This window comes from Sinocyclocheilus rhinocerous, unplaced genomic scaffold (genome assembly GCF_001515625.1).
Source record: "Sinocyclocheilus rhinocerous isolate Xijiao unplaced genomic scaffold, SAMN03320098_v1.1 scaffold515, whole genome shotgun sequence".
NCBI classification, from domain to species: domain Eukaryota; kingdom Metazoa; phylum Chordata; class Actinopteri; order Cypriniformes; family Cyprinidae; genus Sinocyclocheilus; species Sinocyclocheilus rhinocerous.
The window spans coordinates 1014436-1025883 of record NW_015660140.1 but is presented as its reverse complement, the minus strand read 5'-3'; the positions used below and the strand labels follow the sequence as shown (position 1 = coordinate 1025883).

The 11448-nt window shown below is 36.5% G+C and overlaps 1 protein-coding gene across 1 annotated transcript in view; it reads right to left on the bottom strand.

Moving 5' to 3' along the window:
• The window catches only part of LOC107724870 (succinyl-CoA:3-ketoacid coenzyme A transferase 1, mitochondrial-like), a 41019-nt gene that overhangs the window by 1825 nt on the left and 27746 nt on the right, over nt 1–11448 (bottom strand). The window contains exon 14 of the mRNA XM_016533950.1: nt 4718–4807. Coding sequence (XP_016389436.1) covers nt 4718–4807 — 90 coding nt within the window. The remainder of the gene's footprint in view (nt 1–4717; nt 4808–11448) is intronic.

Here is an 11448-nt window from a genome sequence, read left to right as displayed (position 1 = left end):
AATATAAAAATATATATATATTAACAAAAACTATAGTAGTATATCAGTATACCAATGAAACTAAAATAACACTGGTCTAAACTGATCAAAAATGAAACCTAAAAAAATACAGAATCTCTCTAATATCAGCCAAAAACCAATAAGGTAACAATATGCTGTGCATCCCTAGTTTTTTGTCGTTTTTTTGTGTTGTTTGGAGCAGAACATTTATTTTTGTTTTACACAAACAAAAAAAAAATGGTTCCCCACTGAAAAAATAACAGCATACAAATTTGGAAAAACATGAGGGCCAGTAAATAATGACAGAATGTTCATTTTTGGGTAACTATCCTTTAAGATTACAAAAACGTGTAGCATACACCGTTGACACGGCATGTATGCATTCCACTGTCTGCACAGCTGAAAGCTTCTCAGAATACTGATGCCTCTCCAACTGTCTGCTTAGGGAAAAGAGATTCTGTCACTCACGGGAAATAATGATGCCCTTCTCGCAGGGAATACGTGCCATGCAATGTGACTCAATAAGAATCTGTTCATTAAAACTGATTGATGCAATCATCACTTGCTTCTACATTTAAAACAAAACTACTTGGAGGAATTACAAGAAACACCGAAGAAATACCTTCATAACATAATGCTCAACGCAACTTATTCTGTTCATATACCATATCTTTGAGAGCTGATTTGCCAGCGTCTCAAGAGAAAGAAACATCACTTATATTACTTTTTAAAGTAGCTTCCCAAAAAGTGCTGACATTTTTAAAAACCAGGGTATGAATTGGGATTTCAGGAGTGGGGAAAGTTTTCAAACTGAATTGTGGTTCTAGTGACTTAGGAAAAGTCGTGGATGACATGGATAAATATACAAATATGACACGAGTGGTCCTTGGTTCTAAAGTTCACTTTTAATAAGCCAAGCAACTTCTAATAATTATCCAATTAAAATTACTAACATACACTACTGTTCAAAAGTTTGAGGTTAGTAATTTTTTTTTTATGAAAGAAGTATTTTATGTTCACCAAAAAAGCTGCATTTATTTGATTAAAAATAAAAATAAAAGTAAAAAAATAAAAGTAAAAACAATAATATTGTGAAATATTATTAGAATTTAAAAACAGTTTTCTAAAATGTAATTTATTCCTGTGATGGCAAAGCTGAGAATTCAGCCGCCATTAATCCAGTCTTCAGTGTCACACGATCCTTTAGAAATCATTCTAATAGCGGATTTGCTGTTCAAGAAACATTTCATATTATTTTATTATTATTATATTTTTGCTGAAACCATGGAACATTTTTCCAGGACTCTTTGATGAATAGACAGTTCAGAATTAATTTTAAATATTTTGCGAAAACTGAACTGAAATACTGTCACTTCTGATCAATTTAACACATCCTTGCTGAATTAAAAAAAAAAGAAAAAAAGAAAGAAACATGATTTGAACAGTAGTGCATATGTCGGAAATGGGTCACTTTTCATTGCACTGAATTTTTTAATTTGCTATTAACTTTTTAAAATTTTTGTTTTATACATTAATTATACATTTAATTATACATTTAAGTACTGAGTAATATTAATGAACTACATGTATTTACTATATGGTTAGTGTTACTTTTGTCACGAATCCGGTCTATGGACTTCCGTTTGTTCACCACCAGAGATCACCACATGGACTCTCATACTACACAGACTGTTACATGTCACCCCGGACTACATTTCCCATGTTTCATTTCACTGATTACCTGACACCAATCACACAGACTATATAACACCCATTCACATGCTCTTCCGGGCCGAGTATTGTTAGCATTTATCTCTGCTTAGCGATAGCTACTGTACGGAGCCATTCCTGGTATTTTAGTCCTGTCAAGTCTCGCCTGTTTAGTCTAGTTGCGTTTTCGTATATCTTGCCTTTTTTTCTCTTGCCTTGCTCTGTTTGGACTCTGTTTGACCCTTGCCTGAACTATTGCCTGTGTTTCGGATTACCCCTTTGGATTACCCTGTTTGGACATTGTTCGCCAAAGATCGACCACGCCTGTTTACTGGACTACTCTTTTGTCTTGCCCATGATATGCCTGTTTGCCAGTGTCCGACCCTTGCTTGTTTTGAAACCACGTTGTGAAATAAAGCTCTGCAGATGGATCCGAACGCCTCTGTCACTTTCTCCGTAAAAGAATACTCAGCCCCACGAGGATCCAGCGGCTTTTCTACTGGACACTGGCCAGGTATGGACACCGCAATATTATTATTAGCTCTCAAACAAGGCACACGATCGCTCAAGGTCTATATTCAGGAATATCTTGACATTACTTATTATTCTGATTTGCCAAACTGTGTCTTGATAGACTTTTTTTGTGATGGCATTAATGAATCACTGAAGTCTAAACTCATTCATGAGGGTCCCCGTTCATCACTCAGTCAGTTCATGGACCACGCTTTACTGTTAGTCAGTTCTCCGCTCACTGTGGGTGTCTCGGAGTAAGAACGCGACACCGCGACTGTGCCTGTAATGGCGGCTACAGAACTCAGTCACAAGCTCCGGGACATTCCAGTTTAATGATCTCTACTCCAGTTATTCGTTCTGCATGTGTAATGGCGGCGACAGTGACGCCCGTACCTGTAATGTCGTGACAGCAGAACTCCATCCTGTCACTGCTGCCATTCCTGAGTCAAGTCAAGTCATAGCTGATCGTCCAGAGTCTCATCGCATCACCGTTGATCGTCCAGAGTCTCATCGCGTCACCGTTGATCGTCCAGAGTCTCATCGCGTCACAGCTGATCGTCCAGAGTCTCATCGCGTCACAGCTGATCGTCCAGAGTCTCATCGCGTCACAGCTGATCGTCCAGAGTCTCATCGCGTCACAGTTGATCGTCCAGAGTCTCATCGCGTCACAGTTGATCGTCCAGAGTCTCTGTTTGGACTCTGTTTGACCCTCACCTGAACTATTGCCTGTGTTTCGGAATACCCCTTTGGATTACCCTGTTTGGACATTGTTTGCCAGAGATCGAACACACCTGTTTACTGGACTACTCTTTTGTCTTGCCCATGATATGCCTGTTTGCCAGTGTCCGACCTTTGCCTGTTTTGAAACCACGTTGTGAAATAAAGCTCTGCAGATGGATCCAAACGCCTCTGTCACTTTCTCCGTAACAATTTGCATGTAATTATGCATAATTTATTGTTATTATAATAGTAAGTACATGCAAAATGTGCAACAAGGACACCTTAAAATAAAGTGTTACCAAACTTTTTGTGTACTGGATCAAAATGGAATGGAAATTATTTTCTAATTTAATTCAAAGATCCCGAGACATCATTCTGGGTCATTCTGGACCAATTCAACCACAGAACACTTTACCATCTGTCACTCCACTTGTCTGCATTCCAGAACTATCTGCGACATGCAAAACTTGATCATTTGGCTTCTTTTGGAATTATTTTCATTAGCAGAGCACAACAAACAAATGGTCATGTTGTGTCTGAAATGCAAATTATATAAAATTCGTGTTATTGAGCAGCTGCTAACAAGCCAGTATAACACATATGATTACACCTACCTTAGCGGAGTGCTCCATTGTAACAACCACTTTAGTTCCAGCACTGGCCACTAGATCCATAGCCCCACCCATGCCCTTCACCATCTTACCCTGAAGGGAAACATACAAATAAAGATGTTGCAAGACATGAGCAACACATGCATGTAAATCAAAACACATATTTGCTTTACAAACACACAATATTTCAGGTTGTAGGAAACAATTGAGAATTAAGCAATTCAAATGAAATCCTACAGTGGTCTATGTGTTTTAGTTCAATTCGAGGAGCACAGGAGAGCTCGGTCAGGTTTGTTTAGGAGGGGATCTGAAAGGGTATCGTTGCTAGGAAACCATAAATCAGATTACCTGTGGCTGGAGTCACTTAACAAAAGGGCCTTTTCAGTGATGCTGATTTTATTGTTTTTTTTTTCCCCCCACACATTCTCGAATACAGACACATGTGCAAACAAACTGGACACATGGAGGCAAAGAAATCTGTGAGGAGTATAAGCTTGTTGTGTGCTATATAGATTTTGTTTCGCTCTTGAATGCATCAACACAACATTTCCTGCCATCCCTGAAGAAACACATTAAGTAAATGCCTAGATATTCTGCCATAATTTAGTTCCGCTATGAAAAATGGAAACGGCCTTGACCGTTCATGCTTCCTGATCCCCCGTAGTGTCATTTTAAAGGAATTTCCAAAATCTATTTTATAGGCTGTGGGAATTCATTTAAGAAAATGTTTTCTGCTGTTTTTCAAAGTATTGGGCTCGAGTTCAACCAGCATGATCTCCTTCAGTCTCCAACAGAGACAGTCGTACTTGAAATGCTTGAGTACATTCTCAATAAAAAGAAGTGAATATGAATGGAATACCTAAAGTCTTGATGGTTTTTCTCTACTACAGGTGTCTGCATGTTGTGCACACTCATGTACAGAGGAATATCTTGTAATCGAACCCCATGACCAGAACACTTTACTGTTTGTCACTCCGCCTGTCTGTGTTAACGATATTCCAGAACAGCTTTCAGTTTTCATTAGCAGACCACAAACAAATGGCCATATTGGATCTGAAATGCTGAAGTTACTCTATATAAAATTCTTGTTTATTGAACCACTGCTACCAAAATCAGACAATACAGAAAGCCAGTATAACGCAGTCTCATATGATTACACCTACCTTAGCAGAGTGCTCCATTGTAACAACCACTTTAGTTCCAGCACTGGCCACTAGATCCATAGCCCCACCCATGCCCTTCACCATCTTACCCTGAAGGGAAACATACAAATAAAGATGTTGCAAGACATGAGCAACACATGCATGTAAATCAAAACACATATTTGCTTTACAAACACACAATATTTCAGGTTGTAGGAAACAATTGAGAATTAAGCAATTCAAATGAAATCCTACAGTGGTCTATGTGTTTTAGTTCAATTCGAGGAGCACAGGAGAGCTCGGTCAGGTTTGTTTAGGAGGGGATCTGAAAGGGTATCGTTGCTAGGAAACCATAAATCAGATTACCTGTGGCTGGAGTCACTTAACAAAAGGGCCTTTTCAGTGATGCTGATTTTATTTATTTTTTTTCCCCCCCACACATTCTCGAATACAGACACATGTGCAAACAAACTGGACACATGGAGGCAAAGAAATCTGTGAGGAGTATAAGCTTGTTGTGTGCTATATAGATTTTGTTTCGCTCTTGAATGCATCAACACAACATTTCCTGCCATCCCTGAAGAAACACATTAAGTAAATGCCTAGATATTCTGCCATAATTTAGTTCCGCTATGAAAAATGGAAACGGCCTTGACCGTTCATGCTTCCTGATCCCCCGTAGTGTCATTTTAAAGGAATTTCCAAAATCTATTTTATAGGCTGTGGGAATTCATTTAAGAAAATGTTTTCTGCTGTTTTTCAAAGTATTGGGCTCGAGTTCAACCAGCATGATCTCCTTCAGTCTCCAACAGAGACAGTCGTACTTGAAATGCTTGAGTACATTCTCAATAAAAAGAAGTGAATATGAATGGAATACCTAAAGTCTTGATGGTTTTTCTCTACTACAGGTGTCTGCATGTTGTGCACACTCATGTACGGAGGAATATCTTGTAAAAATAAACATTATGAACAATATTATTTTTCAAGATCTATTTATCTATGATAATGTCCTCAATACAGGCTTACGGAAAGTCATTCCTGTTTACTCTAAACGTGCAGGAGAAATCTTAGTTAAATTAAGGGGCCACACAGACATAATATGGCTAATTATGTATTAATATATAACGATTAGGGATGCACAATATTGTCCCAGTTGGATATTTAATTGTGCTAGGCCCAGTTTACATTTCACACTACAATACATCTTAATAGTGGTTAGGTGAGACAAACCGCGACTTATAGCTAGTAGTAACATGCGTCTCCAATGAGTCTCCTGTGACCACTAATGATAGGAATTTCAAGCAGTGTTGTTATTGTTAACTAAAACTAATAAAAACAATTTTCATTAACTGAAATAAAGATTAAATATAATAAAATATAAGAATTAGATGAAAACTTACATTTAAAAAAATAAACAAAAATGAGAATTTCTGCCTTGACAATTTACTGAAATAAGTTGGGAGTACTAAAATTACTAAAAATAAAACTAGAAATAATTATAAAAAAATGAAAATCACATATTATTAAAAGTTAAAATAAAACAAAAAAATATTAAATTAAATAAAAAACTAATTAAAAATGTATAAATACTGTAATACTACATAAATAATACTAAAATAACACTGATTTCAAGAGTGTGGTCATTTCATGACTTGATAAATCACTTACATCAGAGTGTAACATGTTGATAAAGTACAAAAAAACTTCTTTTTTTAGACAGTCCTTCAATGTTCTTCAGATGTGTGTGATTTATGTCAAGCTCAATGTGGTTTTTAACATTCAATATTTCTTTAATTGGCACATTTTGTTATATTTGTCTTTTTATTAAAGCAATTAAAAACTAATTTTATTTCCAGTAAAAATAGTAATAATAACAGCAATCCAATTGTGACATTGTACATTATTCACTGAAATGAATCTTGAGGTAGTTGCTGTTCCCAGCCCTACATATGGCTTTCCTACAACTTAATAACAATAGAAAAAAAAAAGTATTGCCAAAGGGTGATGTAAGCTTTCATTGAGTTTCCATCCTTGAAAACAGTTCACAAATCACATCAAATGACGTATATGGACATGAAACTCAAACTGTCATTTGTCAGATGAAGAATAATAATGCATTAACCGATTGAAAATGGTCCAAGAGTCTATCTCAAAACCACAAAGAGCAAATCAATCAATCAACCATCAAGCTCTCATCATCACTGCAAAGGGCTCTTAACACAGAGAGCTTGACAAGCATGCAACTAAATAACAGGAAGCAAAGTGGAAAGAAAGGGTCCAAGTGCAGACACCTGGGCTTTTTTCTCCTTCATTTATGCAGGCTTTGAAGGAGGCACATTCTGGAAGGAGAGCTGTTTACACGTTGGGGAAGTGCCACATGGAAGTGCTGTGTGGGTGTGTGTATATATATGTGTTGAGGGGATATTTCACATGGAGAAAAAAAATGCAACTTTAGTGGACAGCAGACTGAGAGTTTCCATGACAACTTATCAAATATTTCCCCTGTAAATCACACTATCCTTGCTTTTCATGCCTGCTGATGAAGATGAGAAATTATGCCCTTCACTTCAGGCGATTTCCTTTTGTCGGTTTGCATCTTTATCCGCTCCTCTAAATTCATTCTCTCCTACACAAACCGGCTGGACATTTAAATGCGTGGCAATTCAACGGTGACTAGCGTTGAAATGCCGTTTCCTAGACAACAATTGAAGTGCCAGTGACAGTGTAACAAAAGGCTGTAGTTTAACAGAGCCGAACAACTGCAGACAATTGTATAATGCTTTATCACATCTTATGAAGTCTGTGAACTTTAGGGCATTACATTCCATGTTCTTTTTTTTAATAATTAACCAGAAACATAACCTTTTGGCATGGTGGCTTTCCTCTGTGCAGCGTGTTAGCCGCTGACACTTCTCCCTAATTAATATCAAGAAACTGGTTTCAGGGAAACTTGAAGCACAAATTTGGCAAAAAACAAAAACAACAACAACAAAAAAAATTCTACTCAGCTGTTTTCAACATTAATAATAATAAATGTTTTTTGAGCAGCGAATAAGAATATTAGAATGATTTCTGAAGGCTGTGACTGGAGTAATGGTGCTACAAATTCAGCTTTAAAATCACAGGAATAAATTACATTTTAAAATATATTCAAATAGAAAAAAGTCATTTTAAATAGCAAAAAAAAAATTCACAATTTTACTGTTTTTGCTGTACTTTGGATTAAATAAATGCAGGTTTGGTGAGCAGAAGAGACTTATAAAAAAAATAAAAAAAACATTAAAAATCTTATTGTTCAAAAACTTTTGACCGGTATTGTATATGTACATATGCATACATTTTTGGTGTTTTTATTTTTTATAATTAAGTGTACTAAGTTAACGTTAAATTGAAAGCCCTAAAACATATTAGAGAGAACAAGATTCATGCAGAATAGTGAGCAGAGACTGAGCAACTTCTGTGTCCTTAAGTTGCGTCAGGTAATGGGTAATTTGATGTGGACTATAATTTTGTGTCTGGGCTTGCTGAAAGGCTGTATGAGAGCCATTTCTGAGTGAGGGTCAAGAGTTAGAGTCCCAACTAAGGTTTGTGCACATGAATCACATCTTTTTAACAAGAGAGTGTGTGGGTGTTAGGATGTAGAAACAAGTGGGACTATTTCATTTCATCTCGCCCATTTTTTGCATCAGCGTTGTACATTATAATTAAAGACACAGCATGACTATAAAGCGAGGAATGGCTCTATTTTCCCTCTTCTTGTGCATAAAAAAAGAGAGATAACACCACTTCACCATAAAAAAAACACCAAAAGCTTTCCTTTACCAATGAACGCCAACCAGCTCTTCTGAGCGCTCAAGGCTGATGTACATTTATTTTTGGATTAAGCTGTTCTGGAACATTACGAATGCTAATTCAAAATCCCCATTACCGATGCTTCAGGGGCATTTTCTCCTAGGACGCAAGCGCATCCTCAAAATAATTTGGATGAGAAAACAATCAACAGTACAAAAATAAAATTAAACATGAAAGGTCAGAGTGGCCATTCACACAGCACGTGTTTTTGCATTGAAAAGCTGAGACGTGGGCAGTGGAAAAAATGCAAGGTCCTTTTTTTTAAACTTGAGTGCAAAGTCAATAGAACTTCAGCCGTGCACAAAATGCTGCAAAAGACGTGCAAGATGTGTGCATAATAGACAGACGCGTCTATCTAGTGCATGTTATGCTGAAAAAAGCTGAAAAATCTACCAAGACCAGTGCAAATTACCGTCTGCTTTAAGACATGCTTTTTTGGAGAGTTAAATAACTGCGCAAATACCAGTAATTTGACGAGCACAGACGTTAGTAAATTGCGTTGCGTGATTCATTTTAATACTCTACTCCCATACATTTTGCGTCTGAAAGGGAAACTCCTACAAATGCATATTCAATAAGGTGAGTCGCAAAAATAACTGTCCATGCCTTTTCAGACCTAATTTTAATGCCAAAAGACGGTTTGCGCTGGCACAAGCTGTTAGTAAATCAGACCCTAAGATTTTAAAACAGTTTCTTCTCAAAAAAACAATTTATGTCCTTATCATCTTTATTTATGTGGTGAAAAGCTGTGTAAATCACACTCCCAGAAAGAACCACAGATTATGCAAATCAAGACAGTCTCACCATGCTGTCAATTATATATATATTCAAACACACACATATACAAACCTTAAATTATTAGTTTTATATTTCTCCATAGTTTTTAATTTGATTACGTCATTTGCAATGCTTTGTGGGAATGTAGTTCTTTCCCTCACTAAAGCCATTAAATATGCAGTCTTGTACCTTTTTGTTTGATTTTTTTTCAAATGCTTTCTTGCTTCAAATCAAAGTTTGTAATGTTGTGATTCACCTTGTAGCTGGTTGGCTTGGTTCATGGCTTATAATGCTTTAAAGACTTAAAAAAAAAAAAATCTATGTGAGAAATGGAAAAAATACTTAGAGAATCAAAAGTAGGTAGGCACTAACAAACCCTATTATGTTCACAATTGGTCAGCAAATCCAAAGGAATGGGTCAAACTGGTGAAAATGGACTAATTATAAAGAAGACTTTAGGAAGTAAACCACTTTTGGCTTGATCTACGAGCGAGCTGGGTTTTAGCAACCTGTTAGCTCGGTTAAATTAAATATTAACCTTTATACCTGTCGCCATCATAACACCTGTGGTGTTTACAGGGGATTTGTTGACTAATGGTCCAAAAAGTGAAGATTAATAATAACAGCTGAACACCAGTTTCCCATAAATAATAGCTCATACTGTAATCTGGCACACCCTGACACAACTCTTCCGCTTTTTATTGTTAACTGGCCCCCTGTTGAAGATGCTAAGACTATTTGATGTAGCATGTCTTCATCATCATTTGGGATGCTGTGGAGAGGGAGAGCTGCTATCAGCCGATGAGCAGATGGAAGAGGAGAGGTCTTATATGAGTCTTACAGCTCCAAGCCCTCTGGCTACATTATAGTCTGTTGTCCCTTTAGTCTTGAGAGGTGGCCGGGGAGCCCACAGTAATGGGAGGGATTATTGTAATTAGTCTGCCAGGCTTGTCTGATTCATTAAGAGTTTAAAGGCTAAAGACAGCTTAGAACAGCACACTCTAGTGCTGCATGCAAACCTATTTATGTTTGATAATGTACCCTGATGGCCTCACAGACAGCTACTGACCTAAACATACCATCACGGGAGAATATGGACTCTACAGGTCTGTTGTATTTAGGTTAAATTTGCATTACATTTACATTGCACACTTCCCTAGCAATCGACCCATGAACTTGCCGTTGCTAATGCTATGCTCCACTGTTTAAGCTAGTGGAATGCTTTATGCTTCTGACTGAAAAGAGTCAGACATATGTAAATAAATGTGTAAAAGTATAAATGGATCTAAAATTACCTTTAAGGCTATTCAAGTTTAGATCAAATACTTTGTATAACTATTGTGTACAAATACAACCTTATTCTGAAAGCCTTTGTACATAATGTGTTATGGATTGGCAGTTTTCTTTTTCCAGAATGTAGGTAAAAGTGAGAAAGCCTGAGATTTCCGAAATGTCCAGTAATTAGATGAAAATAAAATAAAATATAAAATAAAATGAATCACAACATAGTCTTATTGAAATAAATAAAAAATAAATTATATTAGTAAATAAAATAATTGTATCATTTATTAGAATACACCAAAAGGCAACATATATTCCAAACCTTGAAATAAAATAAAATAAAATAAAATAAAAACTGGTCATAGTTTTAACAAAAAAAACATTTCTACTTATTATCAATAAATAATATAATTTTATATACTGGAACACATAATAAAATAACATATAACATATTTCTCCCTGGCACCCATTGAAGTTCCATTATAAGAGGGTAGAAATGGTAAAGCAGGCCACTCAAATAGTAAAGCAAAGCATTAGCAACACCAATGTCATGTGTTTGATTCTCAGGGAGCACACAAAGTGATAACGTGTATACTCTGAATGCTATGTTGCTGTCGCTTTAGATAAAAGCCTCTGACAAATGCATTAATTTAAATGTTATCAGCTCACTAATCCATATCTTCGGCATCTTAGACACATTAAGTAGCGCATCTTTCATGAACGTAATCTCTGCATTTCAATGTATGCTTCACATTTTGCCCTTACCAAAGTGCAAGTGAGGAGATTTGAGGGGAAAAAAAGAAACACAAAAACGAGGCAAGGATGGGGGGGGGGGAGCACTG